A 26977-nucleotide genomic window follows, 5' to 3' on the forward strand; every position below is an offset into this window, starting at 1 on the left:
ACTCGATGTCCCCTCCTAGGTGTCTATTTTAGTTCAAGCGAGAGCTGTCTCACCCCTTTTGCTACAAGTCTGGCCTTATAACGTTCTAAGTTACCATAAGTATCACGCTTGGTTTTGAAAACCCACTTATAACCAATTGTTTTGGAATCGTCTGGTAACTCAACAAGGTCCCAAACCTCATTTTGTTTCATAGATTTTAACTCATCTTTCATGGCATTTAACTATTTATCGGCATTATCACTATCCATGGCTTGTAAAAACGTAACTAAATCATTCTCAATTCCTATGTCACATTCTGACTCATGTATGTAAACCACATAATCATCAGAAATAGCATATCATCTTTCTCTTTGAGATCTTCGTAATGCCATCTCTTGTGATTCTTCTACTATAGGTTCATCAACTTCATTTTCAGTAATGAGATTATTTTGTTGTTCTCCATCATTACTAATTAATTCAATAACTCGAGGAACAACATTATTAGGGACACTAGTAAATGGAACTTGTACCCTTACTTCTTGAATTTCCACTTTACGTGGTGTTTCACTCCCACTAGTCTCATCATTCTCAATGAACAATTCTTGTAGTATAGTTTGGACAATAAAATCTATACCCGTTTTGATTTTTATGGATAACCAATGAAAAAACCACTAATTGTTCTTGCTTCCAGTTTCTTTACTTGTGGATTATAAATTCTAATTTCCGTCGGGCATCCCGAAACATGCAAGTACCTTAAACTAGGTTTCCTTCCTGTCCACAGTTCAAAAGGAGTTTTTGGAACTTCCTTACTAGGAACCCTATTTAATAAATACATGGCGGTCTTTAAAGCATAAGTCCATAATGAAATAGGTAAAGATGAATTAATCAACATACTCCTAACCATATTCAACAATGTTCTATTACGCTTTTCTGATACACCATTTTGTTACTGTATACTTGGAATTTTGTATTGTGTACATATGCCACAACTTTCTAGGAATTTAGCAAATGGTCCTGGATGTTGTCCATTTTCATCATATCTTCCATAATACTCATCACCTCGATCAAACCTGATAACTTTCACTTGTTTATCTAATTGTCTTTCAACTTCAGTAATGTAAATATCTAAGGCTTTTAACGCTTAAGATTTATCAGACAATAAATAGATATGTTCATAACGTGAAGATTTATCAGACAATAAATAGTAGTTTTCCTTATTGAAAGAATTAACATCTGAAGGTCCATAAATATCCGTGTGTGTAATTTCAAGAAGCTTAGTACTTATTGTGGCTCCTTTCTATGTATGTTTTGCTTGTTTACCTTTAATACAATCCACACAATTTTCCCCTTGCCTTACACCATAAATCTCCTCTTGAAGAATGCAAATATGAAATACATCACCTTTGTAATACCTTTCCTTGACGTCATTCTATACTTCAAGAGAGGATTCAAACCGGAACACACTGTGCAAAATGGATTGATCAATAGATTGGTTGATCCATGAGAGAACCAATATGTTGCATCTATCCCATGTTGGAAATGAAGGATCTGAAATGTCAGGCTTTGGTTGAGACCCATCCATGAATTGAAGCTTGGTCTTGGTTTTCAGAGCCATCATCATGGCTTTGGACCAAGAATGATAATTCTTTCATGTCAAAGGAGGAGAAACCATTGCAGATCATGGGTTCTCATTATATCTCATATAGAAAGGGCTTGTAGGATCATTCAAGGGATTAAGGATGGTCATTGCATTAGCCATGGCAGTAATAAAAGCAAAGAAAGAAGTAGAAAGGAGAATGAAAAAAGAAAAATGCGCAGTAGAGCATCAATTGATGCTCTGATACCAACTTAGAAAAACACACTCCATATTCATACAAATGAAAGGAATTGCAAGCCAAATATGAGAAAGAATGAAGAAAAACTCAAGAGTGGTAATTCTCATTAGATGATTCATAAGAGATTACAAAGGATGAATATATAACACTCTAAGTGCCAAAGTAAACTAACAAACTACCTAACTAATTATGTATAACATAATTTGCCATATTAAAAATGTGCTAATTACATAGAATGAAATTTCTTGCACCACAAGTAATGGTCGACTTATTTGTTGACTAGTCATATATTCATAAATCTGGTTAAACCATCTTGACCTGATCCAACAACTGACTTGCTCACATAGGCCAAGCTGACCGAGGGAATTGGTGTCATATAGGAGATTGGCCTGATGTATTTCGTCTAAGTCCCTTGGCCAGGTTTTGTGCACCAAATGTTATGTCCTGGTCTGATGCACCAAGGGCCCTGGCCTGGTCTAATGCGCCAAGTGCCCTAACCTGATCTGATGCGCCAAGGGTCTTGTCCAAGTCTGATGTGCCAAGCTCCAAGTCTAATGCGCCAAGCCCAACTGCCTTGGCGAAGTCTGATGTGCCAAGTCCAAGCATTCTAACCGAGTCTGCCTTGGCCAAGTCTGATGCGCCAAGTCCAAGCATTCTAACCGAGATTGCCTTGGCCAATTCTAATGCGCGAAGTCCAAGCATTTTGACTGAGTACGCTGATGCATCATCCTTCAATAATTTGGCACAACATTAGAACATGTTAAATTTATCATAATCCAAATAGACCAAACTGCAGCGAACCACAACATCCTCCACATTTTGGTCCCTTTTACATTTGGACTGATAGTATCATGCATTGCTAAGAATTCCCCAATCGAAGTAGGAAGCTAAATTGAGACTTGTAACTAAGACTAGAATCTTTTCCACACAGTAGAAGCAAAATCACAAGAGATAAATAAATGATCAATAGATTCTACATGATTCAGACACATATCACAGTTATTATCCTCAATCTTGTCAATAATTTTCCTTTTGAACAGTTCAACATTTGAGAGAATTCTTTATCTAATGAGCTTCCAAGCAAAACAACAAGTTTTTTAGGGAACACAATTAATCCAACACTTTTTTAAAGAGTTACATAAAAGGGTAGAAGTTTGGTCAATAATTAGATGAGTAAAAATTAATCCAACAATTCGAAAGTGGTTTAGATACTTACTTTTACTTACAATTAATTTGTCATAATTTTGTAGACCAGTTTTCTTATCTTATTTTTTTTGCAGATATATGTAACTAAAAAAGAAAACGTTGCAAATCCAATGAGTAAAAATGATTTGCGGCCTACTTTTAATATGTTTGTTATTGTGAACTTTAATACCTCACTATACACATTTTCTTATCGATAAATATTAGGGGTGAAACTCGAACCATAACCTTATTCACTCTATTCTTTAAACTCTTCATCTTAATCATCAGATAATTATAACTCAATCTGTTTTCATTCAGCAATGTTTATTAACAAATGATATCGAATATTGATAATAAGGTAAAAGGTACTACCTGGTACATGTTTATTAAAAGATGATAACAATGAACATATTGTTTTGCTACATAATCACAATTCAACAAAGTCTATATATTTCCAGACAAAACACAAAAAATAATTGAAACTAGTTTAAACCATAAAGCAAATTGTTTTTAGGGGAAATATAAAAATTAAAATTTTACACATTAAGACTTTAAGAGGTCCATTGGATAATCTCTTCGGCCGCTAGCATGTAATTTTCCTCCACTGAAGTACTCTCTGGGGTTAATTGATATGTAGGTCTATTTGCCTGCAAGAATAACCCATTTAATCTGAGTTAAATCCATTTTCACATTTGCACTGCGAATGTACACTTTAAAATATATATATATATAAAATCTAATTTTAAAGTTTTCCAATTTTATATGTGTGCTAAAATATACGGATGTTCAGTTACTTGTACTTGGCATTATTTTCAAGATAGGGTTGTCTCTCATGCTAGCAATAGATTTTTGCAGCCTTGAACACTCAATCTCAATGTTTCAGATTTACGAAATATATAAAATATAATTATATTGCTTTGTAAGCCTGGTTATGGAGGAGCAATTCTGGATAATTATCAATGTATATAGAGAAATTTATACAACTATGCTAACTGTATATCAGAAGTTAATAAGTCCGATTACTTAAAATAAATAAAATATTTACTACCTAAACAGATTACTTGACAAATCTTGAAAAACACATGATAAAATGATAAAGTGTAGAGTATTCCAAACTTACATGGGCTAGAATCATGTATCGGATTCCATCACCATCACACATTATGTTGGCAGATATAACATATATTTTGAGCTTCTCTAACACAAAAGTTATAGTGATAAACATGCATGGCTTCCTAGCTGCAATTATGCAGAATTGTGCTACTTTTCCACAAATGTTCAAGACCAAATTTGGAGAAGCCCATGTTTGAAATGCTAGTGGTTGGTGGGGGATAGAGATTATAGTTGAATTTGAAGTGTTTGGATTTGTGAATCCATTGGTGAAGTTATTGAAAGATCCATGATCATCAATGAATGAATCCTTTGAGTCAATAGCATACCATTGTGAATTGTGTAAGTTTAACATGAAAACCATGTGTAAATGGATCTTAAGAAATCATAGTTTTCACATCATAAGAATAGTTATAGATTACTAATCTTTAACAATGGCTATATGATCCTCCATTTAGTTGTTGTTTGGTTTTCTTGGTTTATAGAGAAACTCTTTAATCTCCTTCCCGTTCTTACTATGCTCTTGCTTAAGTGATGGCTGATAGAGTAATCTTTATGGGCAGAGATATGGACAATGTTTTTGGTCCTTTTTCATGTTGGTATAGTGTTTATATCAAAGCATTATATATATGCTCTTTCCCAAGAGTCTTAACATTTCATTGATAACTCTTCATCCAAGAGTTATGTCATTCAAACAATGAAATAATATATTCATTCATGTCACAAGAGACATATTTCTTACATTCTCTCACTTGTCTCATGTGACAATACAATTCATGATTTTATAAACATCAAACATAATGCGCATATTCAGAATATGTTTTCGATATTCATTACATTACAAGTCATGATTAAGAACAAGAACTAATAAGAGTCATGGCGGTTGTACATCACTTATTCGATATAGTCCCTTCCATGTACTACTATATTAGCTTTAATCTTAACATGACACATTAATGGGAATCATATAATAATGTCATTTAGAAAGAAAATTTTATTTTCAACATTATCATTCTCACATGTATACATAAGTGTGAAAATAAAATATTAATCAGAAACTTAAATATTAACGAGCTCGAAGTGTCAAAATATTGAGACTTTATTAATAACATAATGTTCAACATTCATTTGCAAACATAATACCCATATTTGTTACATGACCAGTAAATATTTTGGGCGGCAACCCTTTCGTCAAAGGGTCTGCAATCATAAGGTTAGTGCTCATATGCTCAATTGACACTCTAAGTTTCTGAACTTCTTATTTAATGGCAAAGTATTTCACCTCCATATGTTTAGCACCTTTGGAATACTTGTCGTTTTTAGAAAAGAAGACTACTGCGAAATTATCACAATAAGTTTTCAGCGGCTTGGCAATACTGTCGACAACCCCAAGTCCTGAAATAAAGTTCTGTAGTCATTTAGCATGAACTGTGACCTCAAAGCATGCCACAAATTCAGCTTCCATAGTGGATGCAGCAATGACAGTCTGCTTCGCACTCTTCCATTAGATAGCTCCTCCAGCTAATAAATACATATAACCGAAAGTAGACTTTCTTGAGTCTATGCATCCGGCAAAGTTTGAATCTGAATATCCAACCACCTCAAGGTGATTTGATCTCCTATAAGTAAGCATGTGACTCTTTGTACCTTGTAAGTATCTCAGAACTTTCTTTGTAGCTTTCCAATATTCTATACCAGGATTACTCTGGTATCTTCCTAACATTTCAATTGCAAAACTAATATCTAGTCGCGTACAAGTCTGAGCATACATTAAACTCCCAACTATAGATGCATAAGGAATTTCTTCCATTTGCTTCCGTTCCAAATCATTCTTTGGACATTGCATCATACTAAACTTGTCTCCTTTCTGAATTGGAACGGGAGATGCTGAACATTTATCCATTCTGAATCTCTCTAAAATTTTGTTAATATATTCTTTCTGTGACAAACCTAAAAATCCTTGTGATCTATAACGAAATATTTCTATTCCACCTCGCCCATATCTTTCATTTCAATTTTTTTAGAGAGAAACATCTTAGTCTCATTTAAAAGACCAAGATCATTAGTTGCAAGCAAGATGTCATCAACATATAGAACCAAAAAGATAAACTTACTCCCACTGACCTTTAGGTATATACATCGATCAACAATGTTTTTCCTTAAACCCAAAGGATACAATATTCTCATTAACTTAATATATCACCGTCGTGAGGCTTGTTTAAGTCCATATATTGATTTCTTAAGTTTACACACTGTGTTCTTTTCCTTTCTCTATGAATCCCATTGGTTGATCCATATAGACTTTTTCTATTAAATACCCATTTAGAAAGGCGATTTTCACATCCATTTGGTGTAACTCCAAATCATAATGAGCCACCAATGCCATGATAATCCTAAGTGAGTATTTCTTAGAGACTGGTGAAAACGTCTCTTTATAATCAATACCATCTTTCTGAGTATAGCCTTTTGCTACAAGTCTGGCCTTATAATGTTCTAAGTTACCATAAGAATCACGTTTGGTTTTGAAAACCCACTTACAACCAACTATTTTGGAATCTTCTAGTAACTCAACACGGTCCCAAACCTCATTATGTTTCATAGATTTTAACTCATCTTTCATGGCATTTAACCATTTATCGGCGTTATCACTATCCATGGCTTGTGAAAAGGTAACTGGTCATTCTCAATTCCTATGTCACATTCTGACTCATGTAGTTAAACCACATAATCATCAGAAATAGCAGATCGTCTTTCTCTTTGAGATCTTCTTAATGCTATCTCTTGTGATTCTTCTACTATAGGTTCATCAACTTCATTTTCAGTAATGGGATTATTTTGTTGTTCTCCATCATTACTAATCGGTTCAATAACTTGAGGAACAATATTATTAGGGACACAAGTAAATGGAACTTGTACCCTCATTTCTTGAATTTCCACTTTATGTGGTGTTTCACTCCCACTAATCTCATCATTCTTAATGAACCTGACATTCCCAGTCTCAACAATTCTTTTAGTATGGTTTGGACAATAAAATTTATACCCTTTTGATTTTTTTTGGATAACCAATGAAATAACCACTGGTTGTTCTTGCATCCAGTTTCTTTTCTTGTCGATTATAAATTCTAATTTCCGACGGGCATCCCCAAACATGCAAGTGCCTTAAACTAGGTTTCCTTCATGTCCATAGTTCAAAAGGAGTCTTTGGAACTTCCGTACTATGACCCCTATTTAAAAAATACATGGCGATCTTTAAAGAATAAGTCCACAATGAAATGAGTAAAGATGAATTACTCAACATCCTCCTAACCATATTCAACAATGTTCTATTACGCCTTTCTAATACACCATTTTATTGTGGTGTACCTGGCATTGTGTATTGTGCACATATGCCACGACTTTCAAGGAATTTAGCAAATGGACCTGGATGTTGTCCATTTTCATCATATCTTCCATAATATTCACTACCTCGATCAGACCTGATAATTTTTACCTTTTTATCTAATTGTCTTTCAACTTCAGTTATGTAAATCTCTAAGGCTTTTAGCGCTTAAGATTTATCAGACAATAAATAGATATGTCTGTAACGTGAATAATCATCAATGAAAGTAATGAAATATATTTCTTTATTGAAAGAATTAACATCAAAAGGTCCACAAATATTTGTGTATAATTTCAAGAAGCTTAGTGCTTCTTGTGGCTCCTTTCTTTGTGTGTTTTGTTTGTTTACCTTTAATGCAATCCACACAAATATTCAGATCGGTAAAATCTAAATCTGGAAGGATTTCATTCTTTACTAATCCTTTCATTCTTTCTTTGGAAATATATCACAAACGTTTATGCCACAAGTAAGCAAAATGTTCATCAATTAAGCCACGCTTAATTCCAACGTTGTGATGCAAGGTTAAAAGAATTTCAGAGAAAAGATTATCAAGTTTTAACTTGTACAATGTATCACATAATATACCATGACCAATTAAATGAGTATATTTTACCAAATTTAAAAGAGTATCCAGCAACATCAAGTTTTGATAAAGAAACCAAATTCATAGATATATTAGGTACATATAGGGTTTCAAATAAATCTAAATGATGTCCAGTGTCAAGGATTAAACGATAAGTCCTGACGGCTTCCACTGGAACCTTCACTCTAGTCCCATAAAGACAAATTTTTCATTTGGTCTTGTAGTTCGGGTGGTAATGAATCCCTGCATAGTATTAGAAACATGAGCAGTACATCCAGAGTCAACCCACCGAGTATTATAAGGAACTTCTACTAAGTTTGATTCAAAACATACAATAGCACTAGGCTTACCTTTATTTTCAAACCAACCTTTGTGTTTTGGACAATCCTTTTGGAAATGTCCAATCTTTCTACATAAACGATATATGTTATCATGATGTTCCTTCGTGTGGATTTGAGAAGAGGACTCATTAATCTTTAAGAGTCATTTCCCTTTCTTGTCATGTTTCTTATTGACTTTATTTCTAGCTCCTTGATGATTAACATAATTGGTGGAATGATTTCCTTGGCTCCTCATTCTAGTTTCCTCTTGAACTAACATACTATGCAATTCATGCACATTCCATTTATCTTTCATGGTGTTATAGTTCATTTGGAAAGGACCATATTAAGAGGGTAATGAATTTAGTATAAATTGCACAAGGAAGTTTTCATCCACATCCATTCCCAATATCTTAAGTCTTGCCGCAATGTTTGTCATTTCAATGACATGTTCATACATAGTACGAGAACCATCAAATTTATTGGTGGTCAATGTACTCATTAGTATCCCAGCAAGAGACTTGTCAGTAGTTTGGGAGCGCTCATCCACAAACTCTGGCATTTCTTTAGCACTTTCAGTTTTAGGAAGAGCTGACTTAATGTTGCCAGCAATACTCATTCGCATATACATTAGACTCAATCTATTTGATCTTTCCCAATTTCTGTAATGAACTTTATGTTCTTCAGTGCTTATATTGGTAATAGCACTTGGCTTATCTTCTCTAAGTGATAAATCCAAATCCATTACCCCAAGGTAAAATTCGCTTCTTGAACCAAAACCCAACTGCTGGAAAACAGTCCAGTTAATCGATTAACAGAAGGATTTAATCGATTAACTATTGCACATAACAGAATGATCAGACACGCAAATTGCATAGTAATTAAAACAAAATTGAACAGATATAATTCAGATATTTTTACGCTCAATTATTAAGTATATGACAGTAAACAAATATCCAACTTTTCAATTACAGATTCAATTTATAATGGCAAGAAACATAAAGCAGATAAAGAGAGAAAGAATAGTGCCAAAAGGATTTTTATCGTGGTTCGTTTGCGGTCCACTACAAACTACATCCAGGCCTCCCCTTCTGGATCAGGGAGATTTTCTTTCTTCACAATATTGAAAAATGGATACAAATACCAATTCAATTACAAGCACATAGAATGCTCCCTTCTCGAAATCTAGGATCTCTAAATCCTTGGTTTGACTCTACCCTTCGCTTCTTGAGAAAACCTTTCTCACGAACTAGCCCCAGCCAAGATTTTTATCCTCAAATCAAGACCTCATAGCCTTGGTGAAGAACTTCAATCTCTGCGGTGATCTCACACCAAGAGACAAATCCAGACTACACAAGAAACACGTTAAACAACAAGGTATACTAAGCACAATAATGCTTAAAATATTACAAGATAAAGAAGCAAAGATTAACCCTTTTACTAATCACTTAAGCCATCAATATTCAAATGAGTAAATCAATATCAGCATACAAATGATTTCTCTCTATCAAAATCTAATGCATGATCATGTGAGCAAGATAAGAGTGGATATGAAATTATGCAAAAACAGTAAGCATATGACAACAATTAAAACAACATAATCTATCTTCTCGCACGTGCAACTCTCTTGCAAAAACACAGTAAAACACGTATGCAAAATGCTCTCTAAACAGCCTTATACAATAGAATGCAATGTTATGGGTTTCTGAGTGATGCCTTGTATTTATAGCATGGAGAATAAGTGGTTACATTCGTTGCAAAAATAGTTAAAACAGATTTCAGTTATAACACATAACAGACTAGTTAATCGATTAAGGCTTCCATTTAATCGATTAACAGGGCAACAAAATGACACAAAATTTAGTTAAAACAGAAAACACATATTTAAAAGAAAAGCAGTTGAGTTAATCGATTAAGTTACCATGTTTATCGATTAACTGAACATTTATGCATATTTTTCAAATGATAAACTTCTCATATGTTATGCACAATATACATACATGCTTACCAATTATATTATGCATAATACGTACATATAACATGTATGATAGATGCATGAACATACAATTAACTAGATAGTGTATCTCATGAATATGATATGTCAATTAAGATGGTGTATCTCATAATATGATATGTCAATTAAGATGGTGTATCTCATGAATATGATATGTCAATTAAGATGGCTTAAGAGACTAGCATCTAGGTTCACCTAAACTATACTCACTTACTACAGCATACATCCCAGACTACTTAGATTATAGACTCAATTTATATCCTAGTCTAGACATGACCAAATGAGCATAAGGCCTATTGATTGTTGAGTCATCTTCAAGCTTTGTTAAAACTTTGTCTTCATCAAAACACAGGCAAAGACATGCTAGTGCTATTCTTGACACTTTGCACTTTCATATATTAGTAATAGCACTTGGCTTATCTTCTCTAAGTGATAATTCCAAATCCATTACCCCAAGGTAAAATTGGATTTGTTCACTCCATTTAGAGAAGTTAAGTCCATTGAAAGTTGGAACAGATGAGAATTGCGAATGCAAAGCAACATTTACTGCAATCAATAAAATCAAACAAAAACGTTAAGGCTTTGAGTTACATGCAAAATTAATTCAGATTACTTCATAAGTGTATATTAATGTCTACCTTTGGGTAATCCATCAATATATCATACTAGACATAATGATACTAAAAGAAATTCACATAATTTGGCAATGATGTATGCATATATTAGAAACATTTACTATCTTTGGATATATAAATATAACTTAATGATACATTTATACTACCAACATTCATGTTCATTGATTATAAGAACAGATAATCAACCTTTAGGCAATTCTTAAGTGTCTTATAATAATAAACTTCAATTTACTCATAAACAAATAATTCATAGTATCAAATTGACGAGTAAATAAATATGACCATACAATTTGAAATTAAATAAATATAAAGATTTGACCACTTTGGTGATTAACAAATCTATCACACAATAATTCCAAACAAATGAAATATGATCATACAATTTTGAATTAAATAACATAAAGATTTGACCACTTTGGTGATTAACAAATCTATCATACAATAATTCCAAACTTCTAACAAATCATAATATTATACATACATATGACTTCCCAAAATTAAATATAAATTATAAAGTTATATACATATTGTTGAAACAATTTCATTAAAGCTTCAAATGAAAATGTAACTTTGCATCTATTAATATTACATGTAACATACATATAATACATATATGTTAATATTATGTGTATAGAACATTATATTACTTTACTGTTAATATTATATATATAACATATATATTACTTATGATGTTATATATAATATATATTGCTTCTCTCGTAACTGTACATATAACATATATATTTACTTTACTATTAACGCTATATATATAACATATATTACTCCTTTGTTAATGCTATACATATGGACTCTATCCAAACAGAAACTTGAAGAACAAAGTATATAATATATTCAAAGTAATTAGTCACTAATGTATATATCAATCTTATCAAAAAAAGTGAAAAAATAGAACGTGCTTCATTCATATTTTATTTTTTATGTTCTAAAGAATATAGCACAATATAAACAGTTTTTATGTTCTAAAGAATATAGCACAATATAAACAGTGCAGAATAGTCATAATAGAAACAGAGTGTGAAATAGAAAAGGATACAAGGTTTTGTTTCTGTTTTCATTATTTGTTACTATGATGCGGTAGAAATAAATATAATGAAGTTCTCTAAACATTCAAGAACATATTTTAAAACATCATTTAGGATCGAATCATCATCAATGAAAAATTATAAATTCTTAAACACAGTGTTCTAATACCCCATGTAAGTTTAACATGAAAACCATGTGTAAATGAATCTTAAGAAATTATAGTTTTCATATCATAAGAATAGTTAGAGATTGTTAATTGTAGTAATCAAAGAGAGTTAGGTATAGTGGTTAGATGAGTTGCCAATTATAGAAAGTAGTAAAGTTGGTTGAAGTTGTTTTAGGAAAGGTGTATATTACTTGCAATGATTGAAGGATCATACAATTTCTAATACATTGAATATTCATTGAATCTCTTCTCTAACAATTCTCTCTCTCATACCCAAATTCCTCACCTTCTGATTGTAACTTCTTTCTCTCTACAACTCTTTCTGCAACTCTTTTCTTTTCCTTCTAAGTACAAACACTAATAATTGGCATCAAGAACTAGCAAGAAGATCACCAACTTTCCGCTGCAAAATGGCACAAACAACTGGACATTTTGCCACAACACTACCTATACTAGATGGCAAGAATTGGACTAGGTGGTGCATACAAATGAGAGCAATACTTGGATACCAAGATGTGGCAGATATAGTAGAAGAAGGGCTACCAATTCTAGAAGAAGAAGCCACAGAAGCACAGAGGAACATACACAAGCAAAACAAGAAACAGGACTGCAAATAAATTTGCCTCCTTAACCAAGCAGTGGACAATGCACACTTCGAAATGATTGCAAGATCTGCAATAGCCAAAGAAGCTTGGGATGTGCTAGAAAAGCACTATGCTGGTGCTGCACAGTTGAAGAAAATTCGTCTACAAACCATGAGAAGGAAATATGAACTCATGCAGATGGAGGAAGGTGAGAAAGTAGCAGATTTCTTCACTAGGTTGATCACACACATAAACTCGATGAAGGCTTGTGGTGAAAAGATGACTGATGCAACCATAGTTGAGAAGATTCTCAGAACAGTGTCCCCTAAGTTTGATTATGTGGTGGTAGCCATTGAGGAATCAAGAAGAGTTGAAAATATGAAGATTGAAGAGCTTCAAGGGTCACTTGAAGCCCATGAACAAAGACTCAATGAGATGATCACAGATAGATCCTCACACCAAGTTCTCCAAATGCAGACAACAAAGAAAGGAGGATTTTGTGCAAAGAATTCAAGTAGAACTCAAGGAAGATATCCTGATATGAAAGGGAGGAAGAATTATGTCAATAATTCAGATCAACCAGAACAATCCATTAGGAGGTTTGGACAAAAGCAATTCAAAGGGATGAGGAGGAAAGTTGATAAGAAGAAAGTCAGGTGTTACAATTGTGACAAGTTTGGGCATTACTCAACTGAATGCTTAGAACCTACCAAGAATCAACAACAAATAAAGCAAGATTCAGAAGCAAACCTTGTTAAGGAAGAGAATGAAGACTTTGAAGAAGAAGTTGTGCAACTCATGATGACAACAGAATGCAAATCCCAAAGAAATGACACTTGGTACCTTGATTCTGGTTGTTCTAACCATATGACTGGGCATAAAGAATGGTTGGTGAACTTTGACTCAAGCAAGAGAAACAAAGTGAAGTTTGCAGACAACAGGGTAGTGATCACTGAAGGCTCAGGTGACATACCTCTCAAAATGAAATATGGGAGCAAAGCATACATAACAGATGTGTTGTTTGTACCTGAAATGAAGACCAATCCGATTAGCCTTGGGCAACTACATGAAAAAGGATTCAGCATGGAGCTGAATGATGGAGTGATGAGTGTCTATGACAAACTGAAGATGAAAATCCTACAAGCTCCACTCTCAAACAACAGGACATTCCAAATCAAGCTAGGAATTGCAGAGTCACAATGCTTGAAGGCAGAAACTGCTTCAAATGAGACATGGCTCTAGCACCTAAGGTATGGTCACCTCAACTATAGAGATCTTAGAATGTTAAGCACTAAGGACATGGTTATTGGCCTTCCTGAAATCAGAACTCAAAACTCAACATATGATAATTGCCTAACTAGCAAACAGGCAAGAACACCATTCAGTAATCACAACCAAACTAGAGCTGTTGAATTACTAAATGTTGTATATTCTGATGTATGTGGTCCTTTTGAAGTGCCCTCTCTTGGAGGAAACAAATACTTTGTCTCTTTTGTTGATGAGTTTAGCAGGAAGATGTGGACCTACCTAATCAAAACAAAGAATGAAGTATTTGAAAAGCTGAAGAAGTTCAAGGCTTTAGCAGAAAGGCAATCTGGAAAACTCTTAAAAAATTTCAGAACGGATGGGGAGGAGAGTTCAACTCAAGAGAACTAGAAAATTGGTGTGAAGGACATGACATCATTCATGAAGTCACTGCTCCATATACTCCACAACATAATGGAGTGGCTGAGAGGAGAAATAGAACCATAATGAACATGGTGAGGTGCATGCTGAAATGCAAAGACTTACCTCATAATTTGTGGGGTGAAGCTGTGACTACAACAACATATGTGCTAAACAGATGCCCAACTCAAGCTCTTGAAAGTCAGATTCCTGAGGAGGTTTGGACTGGAAAAAGGCAATCAGTGAAGCACTTAAGAGTGTTTGGTTCAGTCTGTTATAGGCACATCCCAGATCAGTTGAGGAGGAAACTAGATGACAAGAGTGAATTGATGGTTTTTGTTGGCTACAACCCAACAGGATCATATAGACTCCTAAATCCTATAACAAATCAGGTAGTGTTCAGTAGAGATGTGTACTTTGATGAGATGAGCTTATGGAAAGATTCATTTATTCAGCCTGAAAACAAAAAATCAGTAATTGTGATTCCTATGCAAGAGAACAGTGATAATTCAGAAGATTTGAATCCTGTTCCAAGAATGAGGCATCAAGAAAACAGGACTGCTGAAACTAGACCTACAAGGACAAGGCATCTACCACTGAGGCTAAGTGATTTTGAAATGTTTGCAGATGATGTAATCACTGATGAGGATGACTTAATTCACTTAGCTCTCTTAGGTGAAATTGAACCTATCACTTTCAAAGAAGCACTCAAGGAGGATGTATGGCTTGAAGCAATGAAGGAAGAACTCAAAGCAATCAATAAAAATGATACTTGGGAAGAAGCTGAACTACCAAGTGATAAGAGGCCTATAACAGTCAAATAGGTGTACAAGGTCAAGCTGAGACCTGATGGAAGTATTTCCAAACATAAGACAAGACTTGTGGCCAAAGGATTCATGCAAAAAAAAGGGTATGACTATGATGAAGTGTTTGCACCAGTGGCCAGATTCGAAACAGTCAGATTGATTGTTGCACTTGCTAGTTGGAATGGCTGGGAATTGTGGCAACTTGATGTCAAGAGTGCCTTCCTAAATGGGCCTATTGAAGAAGAAGTGTATATAACACACCCCCTTGGTTTTGAGATAGCAACAGCAGGGGAAAACAAAGTACTAAGACTAAAGAAGGCACTATATGGCTTGAAACAAGCTCCAAGAGCTTGGAACAAAAGAATTGACTCATTCCTATCATCCATTGGCTTCACTAAGTGCAAAGTAGAACATGGTGTGTATGTAAATCTAACAAGCACAGGAGATTTAATTCTGGTTTGTCTCTATGTGGATGATTTGGTCATCACAGGAAGTAGTGAATGTGAAATTCTAGCATTAAAAGGAAAGCTCAAATCTGAGTTTGAGATGACAGACCTTGGGGAATTAGGTTATTTCTTTGGCATAGAATTCCTCAAAACAGAGAAGGGAATAATGATGCATCAGAGGAAGTACACAAATGATGTGCTCGAGAGATTTCAAATGCAGAATTGTAAGCCTGCTTCAACACCAGTTGAAGCAAACATGAAGATGAATGAAGCTAGCCTGGAAAATGATGCAGATACAACACTTTATAGACAAATAGTGGGGTGCCTCAGGTTCATCTGTCATAGCAGGCCAGAGATAACATATGCAGTGGGAGTAATAAGAAAATACATGGCCAAACCCACACAAGCTCACATGATTGCAGCAAAAAGAATCCTGAGATATCTCAAAGGAACTTTGTGCTATGATGTGCTCTTTCCAAACCAAAGGCAGAACTGTGAGTCAGACTTTGTGGGATACTCAGACTCAGATTGGTGTGGAGACAAGGAAGACAGAAGGAGCGCCTCAGACTACTTGTTCACCATCTTTGGTGCACCTATATCTTGGAGCTCAAGGAAGCAAGATGTAGTGGCTTTATCAACTTGTGAAGCTGAATATATCTCAGCATGTAATGCAACCTACCAAGGCTTATGGCTGATACATCTAATGACAGAGCTGGAGTATAGAGAGTTTGAGAATTTCGAACTCAAGGTGGATAATAAGTCAGCAATAAGCTTGGCAAAGAATCCTGTTAGTCATGGAAGGAGCAAACACATTGAAACCAGATTTCATTTCCTAAGAGATCAAGTTGGTAAAGGTAGAGTCAAGATGATTCATTGCTCAACAGAGATTCAGAAGGCTGATATCTTAACAAAACCACTCAAGATTGATAGGTTCAAGAGGTTAAGAGATATGATGAATGTATTAAAGTTCTAAAACAACTCTGTTTTTACTATGTAAAGCTGTTTTTGCTATGTAAAGTTTACTGTCATGAATCACAAACTCTCTTGATTAAGAGGGCATGTTAATTGTTGTAATCAAAGAGAGTTAGGTATAGTGGTTAGATGAGTTGCCAATTATAGAAAGTAGTTAAGTTGGTTGAAGTTGTTTTAGGAAAGGTGTATATTACTTGCAATGATTGATGGATCATACAATTTCTAATACATTGAATATTCATTGAATCTCTTCTCTAACAATTCTCTCCCTCGTACCCGAATTCCTCACCTTCTGATTGTAACTTCTTTCTCTCTGCAACTCTTTTCTTTTCCTTCTAAGTACAAACACTAACATAGTTTACTAACCTTTAACCATGACGATACGATCCTCCATTTAGTTGTTGTTTGGTGTTCTTGGTTTATAGAGAAACTCTTTTATCTCCTTCCCGTTCTTACTATGCTCTTGCTTAAGTGATGGCTGATAGAGCAATCTTTATGGGCAGAGATAGTGACAATGTTTTCTGTCCTTTTTCATATTGGTATAGTGCTTCCATCAAGCACTATATATAGGCTCTTTCCCTAGAGTCTTAACATTTCATTGATAACTCTTAATCCAAGAGTTATGTCATTCAAATAATAAAATAATATATTCATTCATGTCACAAGAGGCATATTTATTGATCATGGATGGCTCATACCTAAAAGTGGAAACGGATTGAAGCTTTTCTAGTTTCTGTCCTTTTAGTTTTTCTAAAGTCTCTTTTAGACTTTGGATGTAGTTCACTGCTTCATCCACAATGGTTGATTTGTCCACCTACATAAGATCAAATTAAACCAAAGTGTATTAAAGAATTATTATGCCTCCTAATAAAATTGAATTATTGTCATATGGTTTGAAACTATTAATTTCTCTCTATCTATTATGTCTATTTTATCTTATGCTTTCTTGTATCCTTTTCAACATAAAATGTTAGGAAATGTGGAAAGGACACACGTCTCTATCTTAGGAAAGTTATAACAATCTTAACTTTTGTAAAGTAATCTTATGAAATAAGACCTACAAAACACATGTGTTAATAGAAAGAATTTGCTCATTTAGAACAGTAATTATTTTGTGTCACCCTACAAATTAAAACCAATAGTTGAGTATAGAAGATGAACTAATTAAATTACCTTATAAGGAAGTTGTGGAAGCAAAGCATGAAGAGTATCAAACATGTTTCTCATCTTCTTCCTCCTTTCTCTCTCTATTTGTATATGCATCTCATGATCCAGTTCAAGAGACTTTCCATCTTTCTCTTTAGCATCAATTACCTTCTTACCACTTCCACAAGCATTATGCCAACTTCGCTTCTTATTCATGAGAGGTTCTCTTTCTTGGCCAGATAGCTCAATGATTAACTTCTCTTTGCTCTTACTCAAGTTATCAAAATTGAAGAAATCCCATAATTGGTTTTCATGCATGCTTTGAAAAATGATACGTTTATATAAAGATGACAAAGTTTAGCTGGAACTTGAAAGCGGAAAATAAGAAAATGAAAATGATGATGTTTGCTAAGAATATCCTAAGATACAATCATAAAAAAATGCAGTTAATTTTGCTTCCCAACAAGAATAGATAGCTTAAAAAGTAATAAATATCCTATCCAGGAGGGTCCAATACTAGATAAAGATAATAACACGTGGTACAAAAAATATCTACAATCTCGACTTTATATTATTTTTCAATATATCTCAAGTGTCAAATTAATTTTTCAACAAAAATGTATTGAATTACATTGCTGAAGAAAAAAAGTTATGCAAACATCATTGTTGAAGAAAAACATTTATAAGCTGAGTACTTATAATTAGGCTTTACATTTCCATTATTACTTGAAAGCAGAGGGAACTTGATAAGTTATACTGTGTGTACCTAGAAGAGACAACAAAATCAATAAAATGTAACCCAAAAAAATATACTATATTATATTTAAGCTTGTACAACTTTGTTACATATACATGACAACTTATCCATTTTTAAGCTTTTATGAAGCAGAAAAGTTGGCCATTCAAAAGGAGTTGGATTGGCATCATGGGTTGATTCTATATGCTCTTTACTTTATAGTATATGAAAAAGTTTGGGCACTCGATAGTAGAAACTACTCTACTCAAAACAATGCACGCAAAACGTTATAGATGTCTACAGGTTTTAGAGTTGTTACTTGATCAAAACTAAAAGAAAATATATAACACGCAAAGTGACTATTTTGAAACGGCTTTACCTGTTGTATTTGGAAATTCTCTTCTTAAGTAACTGAGTCTTTTACTAACTTTTATATGTTTTAATCGACTTTTTGGATTTCCTTTCTATCTATTAGTCTCCAAAAATATAACTTGTACACAATTCATAGATTAAACGATATCACACTCAAATCTCTATTTCTCTTATTTTCCCTTTAAAATTAACTCGTAAATCATAAATGTCAAAATTATTATTTAGTTTTAAAAAAGTAAAGTATAACATAGAATCACTCACATTTGATTGGTAAATGTAATCATGGATGGAAATATTTTCTACAAGTTAATCCAAGTAAAATACAAAATTATAAAAGGTAGATTGTTCTGTATATTTGAGTGGGAAAGTAGTGTGGGGAAAGAAACAGATCCTCTCCTCATAAAATTTTCATCTCTATGTCTGAAATCAACTATATTCTACCAAATAGTATAAAAATATTATTTTATATTATTTTATTTTTCTTTTTAAGTATGTGACAATTTTCTATTAAATTGGGACACAATAAGACATAAAAGTGAGACAATTAATTTGATCCTCATTCATGGAAAACAAGGTCGGATCATTATTCTGAATAAGGATGATATGTCCCAATAAAATTTCGTCATCATGTCAATTTTTAACTATATATCAATTTTAAATTTGATTGAGACTCATAAAATATGACATATGATCTTCATTTTATTATTGTAGAAAGTAATATTAGTTGTATTTGGGAGCAAAGTAATAGTAGTTACCAATGGCGTTGCAAAATATTAGCTATGGTTGATGTATACTATAGCTACACCTGCGTAGTGTGTGGTAACATTAACTTAGCCATGGGTCATGTTACTGTGCCACACTTTCAACCGTGGCAAATTGTTAAAATTAGCCATTGTTCGTGAAAAGTTACTATACATAATTGATTTGCTACAATTTTACCGTGGCTAATTAAATTAGTCACAATTTTAATTATTTTCATATAATTCCTTTCCTGATCCCGATGAACCATCTTTAAATGGTAAATTTCTAAATGAAATTAAATATGTGCTAACTAATAATAATAATAATAAAAGTATTATATCACTAGCAAAAACAAATATGATACATTTATCAAATGTTTAATATTAATAAATCCTAATGATCAATCAAATTATAAAACATTATACTAATATAAGTTCATGAATATCTAAGCAATCATAACTCCACTTCGATATGTTTCTTTTTGGTCATATTGTACTTTAGAACACATTGGGCAACAGAGCCTACAACCACTCCACTTTTAGCATCAGTCATTTTCATCCGACCCTTAAGATGTACAACAATAGTTTATCCCCCGTCTGCGACACGAGCTTCTCTCTCTTATTTCCTGCATTGACCATAACAACATCATTACTTGAAAAAGTAGAAAACGGACCAAATAAATGTTTGATCATTGAGAACTTAATTTCATGGACCCATAATGATGACCTTTGGAGTAGCAGATAAAGGTAATGGAAATGCTCAAGGTAGTCTATAAATAAGAACTTGTTTAACTGGAATTAGTTGAAATACTTGTTAGTGTTGCTAGTTAGTTAGTTGGGAACTGCGATAATTAAAGGAATAATGCATGTTCTCTATAAATAAGAAGAGGGGTGAGAGGGAGAGGTATCTTGTCATTTATACAGAGAAATATTGGATGTTTACTACACTCTAAATATCAATGACATATATGTAAGAGGCTTAAAACATTTACCTCTTCTAGTTTTTCCACATGAGCAGTTATGAAGTTGTCACTTTGTTGTTGCAATATGTTCAACCCTGGTTACTTTGATGGTATTATGTGATCCACTCTGTAGTTTAAGTAGAGCACAATCATAAACTATGCTGACATGAAAATTAATTGACAATGATTAGACTCTATAATTAAGCTTGCTCCTTTTTCATGACTTGTTATAGCCTTATGCTGAAAATGTAGGATGCCTGCATGTAGGGCAGAATTATTTGAGTTTGAAGCTTATCATACCCGGAAACTAAATGTTTTGCATATTAGATACATGTTCAGTGGATATTTGTTTATATATAAGAAAGTAGTTATATTAGATGTGAAAAGGACAGTTACACTGATGATCAACATCCAAATAATTTATAAGCAGATATGTATATTATGTGTTGAGTGAGAATATTAATCAATTAATATCCAAGATCAAATGCATAGTATACATATTTAACTGATTATCTGCATATTGATTAGCAGTGAATGAATGATGTGCACAAAATGTTGTGTGAATATCAGGTTCTAAATTGCAATTCACAATTGTGGTTGTAACATTGCACTTTTCGTAGCCTCTACAACCAAATTGGTCATATTTTCCCACAATTGTCATCACTAGTTGCTTGACCTGATGTTATATTGCATATAATATTAAAAGAAACATACTAGATTGTTCAGTAGAGATGCTTGAATGTATTGCACATTGGGGGTACAGGGCAGTCTTTTCTGTGTTGCGAGTCATATGGATTGTTTATGTAGATCTCTAATAAAAATGTCACTCTCTATTTCTACATAGACAAACTTGGTGTCAATAACTACTCTACACTGCTTAACATTATCTTCACCAAGGAAAAGAGAACACTTCTCATATTCACCTGCCAATAATATGATGAATTCTTATATAAAAACAAATATGTACCTCCATAATAGCTTTAATGTTGTGAGCTTCTGTTGTTGCCTCCTCCATGGTACTATAATTGTTTTTTTCCTTTAAAATATGATAAGTAAGGTACATTATCAATATTACATTAAATTACTGCAACCGAGAAGGTGAGAATGACAATTAACCATCCTAAAACTCCACATATTTCAAAACCTCATCAAATAATCTTATGAAGGGGATATTAAGTGAAGTAACATTGTTAATACCTTGAAATGGAGTTTGTCCTTGCAAGCTGTATTTTCATAACATAATGAGGTTGAATTGGATTCCTCATTTTTTTCAAAACAGCCCATGAGCTGAAAGAAGAAGGGAATAAGAGGTTTGAGAATAAAGATTAACATCAAAGAGGACACAATTTTACTAGAGAAAGATAACATTACAAATGAGGAAGCAAACTTTTGCCATGGAAGTTAAAATATCTGCCAAGAAAAACTCTGAGAATGATATTGCATGTTTCATGAAAATATAAAAGTCAGGTTCAATTGAAAATCATAGTACATATATGAAGAAAACAAATAAAAAACCCAGATATAATCAAATTACAAAAATCATGCAGATATGAGGTGGTGTGTAGAAACACAATATCTAAACCGGCCTATAAAGATAAGTAAATTCCCCAAACAAGGATACAAAACAAAAAATTACTCATTTCATTAGAAAGCAAGTCAAAACCTCAAAATTTTCTATGTTCCCATATTGTGTTAAACAAATTTAAAGTTAAAAAAACAATTTCAACTTAAAAGCTACTTAAATACAAATGAGTGGTGAAGCAAGTCTCACTGCCCTCATTCAACACTTCAGATGTAGGATCAAATAGTTGGCCAATGAATTTTTCATGTGCTTCTTTTTTTTCTTCAATGCTAATGGATAACACTGTAAGGCTCAACCCCAAATATAAAGCCTGACGGAATCAATTGTTTAAAGCAAGAAAGGCAAGCGTTTAAAGCGAGTCAATAGTAATACCAAAATACATACGCTAATGTTCATTTATCCATAGTTTACTTTGCTAACGTACCATAGTCTTCACTCTAAAAAAACTTAGCCACACTCAAGCAATAGTAATACCCAAATACATAAGCCAGTGGTTCAATCATCTAGATTTTGAGCATATTGCAACCAAACCTATCATATATTGTAGTTTGTAACTGATAATTTAGCAAAGTAAAATCAAGTCTTAAAGTGTAACAAGATTCAATACTAAGTAAAATCGAGTTTTAAACTGTAACAATCAACAATAATATTACTTCTGAGATGACAATAAGATTAAAAGATTACTTACATTGGCTTATTGGTCCAAAATTAGGGATTGGGATTGACAGAATCATATTTCCTAAAATTTGAAAGAAAATTATAAAATCGAAAAAGGATAATCATGTTAGTATATTTCTGAAGAAGAAGAAATCAAGGAAGAAGTTGCAAATGCATAATGAAGGAAACATCACTCACGAAGAAGCTCTGAACGTTGATGGTTCATTTGAAACCAATCTAACCTTCAATGTTTACAGAATTTCTCTAACATTTCTAACCTCATGTGTCAAATTTGTCTCCTTCACTCTTTCTCTGTCGTCTTCCTCAACTTGTTCTACATTTTCTCATTGATTTCATCTCAATCCCATGATAACTCATTTAATCCTTTTTTCTTACAATTCAATCTCTCAAACCCTAATTTCTCATCATTTCTATTTTAACAAATCACTCATTCAAATTTCGTAAGCTAAGAAGAAAATTAGAACAATAAGAAGCCCTACAAATGGCTTCGATTCAATGTGCTTCTGTGAGATCATGCTATGATGGACGAGAGGATGAGGAAAGTCGAATCGTGAATCCGGAAGGAAGTGAACCGACTGCAAGGCGCGAGCAAGAAGGTAGTTGAGACGATAAATAAGAATGGTGATGTATATTTGTAGAGGGCTGAAGAAGAAACTCAAAGCCATGATAGAAGATAAACTTTGGTGATGGAAGAAGTGAAGTGAGGTAAGCTGAAGTTGGCACATACTTATTTTGGCATAGGCCCAAATTCAATAGCAATTTGGGTTTAAATTTTAAGTTAGCCACGTTTTTATATAGGGTGGCTGAAATGACGTGCCAATTTCACTTTTATTTTGTATTGTATTTTAATATTAAATAAACTGTCCAATACGGAAAAAAAACTCATCCCATTTCACCTGTGTTCGGAACTCTCACCTTTCTTTCATTATTCTCCAAAACCTTAGTTATCAAGAAACTCGTATGGTTTCATATTTATGATTGTTGAACAGTAGAGAAAGTTTCTTGGATGGTGGCAAACCAACCAAGCTTCAAACCTTAAGCATGAATAAATAGAATGTATTTAAAAAAAAAAAAACAAGTTGAGATTGGCTGACACAAAACACGAGGATAAAGAAGTCGGTTCAATTAAGGCCTAAATGAATTTACTTAATTGTTGATTGCAAAAAGACAAATGAAAAAACAGTGTATCCACATAAAGTATATGTGATTAGTAGGTTACTACTATATCATTTACCATTCATATTTAATAATTTTTTACTCTTCAAAAAATAATAGAAATAAATGGTGGATGATATAGTTAGGAGTTAGCATTGAACGAATTAAGTATGTCCCTATCTCGTCCCTAAATATTGATTGGATCAATTTTTGAACAACCTAATTAGGATAAGACGTATAAGGGATGATTCCAAAATAGGACAAGTCAAAATATGGATGAGCCTGGATTGGAAAATGACAAAATGATAAACATATTTTTTTTCCTCAAATCTTTAAGCATGCACTATCAAAGTTATCACAATGTGTATATAAACTCCACTAAAATATGCATCTCACATACATTAGTATATAAACATAAACCATAAATTGCATCTTTTAAACTAAAAATTATCATAATCACGTGACTGAAAATTATAAAAGATATTGAAAATTTCAGAATAATTTAAATTGTCAAGTGTCAACATAAACTGAAGTGTTTTTGTATATGATAGGTGGTATGGATATGTTGTGTGAACTTGTAAGTATTTGAGTTGTGTAGGCTGAACATAATGTGTATTGATATTTATTTATTCAATTATTTTTGATATATAACTATAAGAGACGAGAGGGTGACCCGCACATAGACCCAAACCCATCTTTTTTTACGATGAGTCTGTCCCTTTTAATTGGGTGTGTCCTTTTTTATTTATTTGGACGGGTTAGACTCGTCCCTAAGTCATCAAGTTAAGACGAGTCTATGGACAAGATCGAGTCTTGCTCACCCTAGATATAGTGAATATAGTATAAATCTTTACATTGACAATATATTATTATTATATTCTTAAAAAAATGAATTTCTATTTTTATTTTTAACTTTAGTCCTCAAGGGAAGAGGATAAAGAAACAAAACCTGAATCAGAAGTTCCATACTAATGTATATCACCCTTATTATTGTGTTGAGAATTCATCCTTAATTGACAGAGGATATGATCAATAAACCTTGATATATGATCGATTCAATATGAATACGTGAAATTGAATTTTGGTAAATGATTCATATAGTATATTTAGTAATGATGTTTTCAAAGTGTTGGAATTATTTTTTGACCATTAAAAACTATGAGGTCGAACATAGAAAATTGAATATAGCATTTTCAAGTGTCTTCAAACCATGACAAACTTTATTCACATCTCTTTAAGAAGAAATCTTACTCCCCTTCACTATATAAAGGGAGAGTAATATGGTTGATATTCACCAGAGTGTTGGACTGATATTGGTATCAAGAAACTAGAGATATTTTTTATTATATCATTTTGTGTGAAATTGTATTTGGAGAGTTTAGTTTACCTCCAATGAAACTGAAGGATACTATGAAAGAAAAAATAGAGAACAAGTGATTAAAGAATAAATGTAAAAATTTCAATAGTAAAAACGTGAAAATATTTGTTTCAAATTCATAAACTATCTATAATTTTATTAAATGTATGCAATATCTTTGTTAGGAGAATGTGACATAGTCATAGCCTTTTTGTAAAGTGGGACAATATCTTCTATCCCAAGATAATTTTGTCCTAATTTAGATTTTTTAATTGGATGGAAACACCAAGTGGGATAACAATGGAAACAGGTGATTCCTATCAGGCAAAGTAAATAATCAAAAAAGAAATGTTGTTGTACATGCCATCAGTCTCTTGATTCTATCTTCACTCTTGAGCAAATAAGTTTGTGTTCATTTTGTAAATTGTTAATGCATATGTACTTATTGATCTATTGTACACATTTAAAATAATTAAGGCAAATTGCCGAACATTGTTTTTGTTATATTTGTTGTTTAATTTCCCAAGCTGTCTTGCTCTCTAGTGTACACACTCTTTCCCAAGAATTATATCACTCTTTGTTTATTGTCTGTGATTTCTTATGTGATAATAGATGTGTTCCTCATTTGAGTGTAATATTAATTTCCAAATGTCTACCATTTGAATGCACAATATAAGAAAAAAGATTGAAGAGAATAAGACTTTTCATTTTTTACATTATTCTAACTTCACCAACACACTTGTGTACATGCAAAATATTGTAACATCGTGTTTTTCAAAACACTTTTAAGTAAGTCATTAGTATTAATGGATTAATTATAGAAATTAATCAGTAATGTTTTATGTTAAAACTGAGTTGAGTTTTAGTCTTGTACTATGATTTTCTTTCTTGCCCTATGTTTTCAAGATTTTTGGAGAATAAAAGTTTCCGAGACGATTCCGGGTCGTTTTATCGAGTTTTCGTCCAATTTTTTAGTTATGTAACTCGAAATCGAATTCTGATTTCACCATTGGCTTCCAAATATTATTTCTAGTCAAAATAGAAACCAAGTTTGTCCATAACTCATCTCTAGATATTTTTCACCTCGAAATTCAAGTTTCGACGTTTCGAGCAAATGTCCTAAATCGGGAGAATGTATATTTCCGGACGGAATTATCCAAAAATGTTCAGACACGAAGTTTATCAAGAAATTACATCATATCAATAAAGTTGGAAGTCATCATTTCATGAGTCACTTACTTGTTACACAAGTATTGCAAAAGCTTCCAAAAACCCCTAAATCACTCAACAAATCCTCTCACTATACCACCATTAGACACATCACCTATGCTAGTCTAAATCTACTTACTTTGTATTAAATTTTATGATTTGATGAGGGTGAGGCTCTCCTATAAATACCTCACCACATTCTCTCATTTTTACATTAAATTCACTATACAAACTAATGTAGTCTTTTATTTTCTCTTCTTCATCTTCTTCTCATACTTCATAGAAAGTTATGAGTTTTTATTATGTTGTTCATAAAG

General features: G+C 32.9%; 1 protein-coding gene and 1 pseudogene across 1 annotated transcript; one reads left to right on the forward strand and one right to left on the reverse strand.

Moving 5' to 3' along the window:
- The first annotated feature begins 12909 nt into the window (after nucleotides 1-12909).
- On the forward strand, nucleotides 12910-14076 carry LOC109339126. Its single transcript, XM_019576524.1, has one exon. It carries the CDS (start codon nucleotides 12910-12912, stop codon nucleotides 14074-14076), a length of 1167 nt encoding a protein of 388 aa, XP_019432069.1.
- Nucleotides 14077-16961: 2885 nt separating this feature from the next.
- The window catches only part of LOC109339127, a 15497-nt pseudogene continuing 5481 nt past the window's right edge, over nucleotides 16962-26977 (reverse strand).

Source organism: Lupinus angustifolius, unplaced genomic scaffold, assembly GCF_001865875.1.
Source record: "Lupinus angustifolius cultivar Tanjil unplaced genomic scaffold, LupAngTanjil_v1.0 Scaffold_58_33, whole genome shotgun sequence".
Lineage (NCBI taxonomy): Eukaryota > Viridiplantae > Streptophyta > Magnoliopsida > Fabales > Fabaceae > Lupinus > Lupinus angustifolius.

Excerpts from the sequence above, each read along its gene's own strand:
- LOC109339126 (XM_019576524.1), top strand. The coding sequence starts at position 12,910 with ATGATTGCAAGATCTGCAATAGCCAAAGAAGCTTGGGATGTGCTAGAA.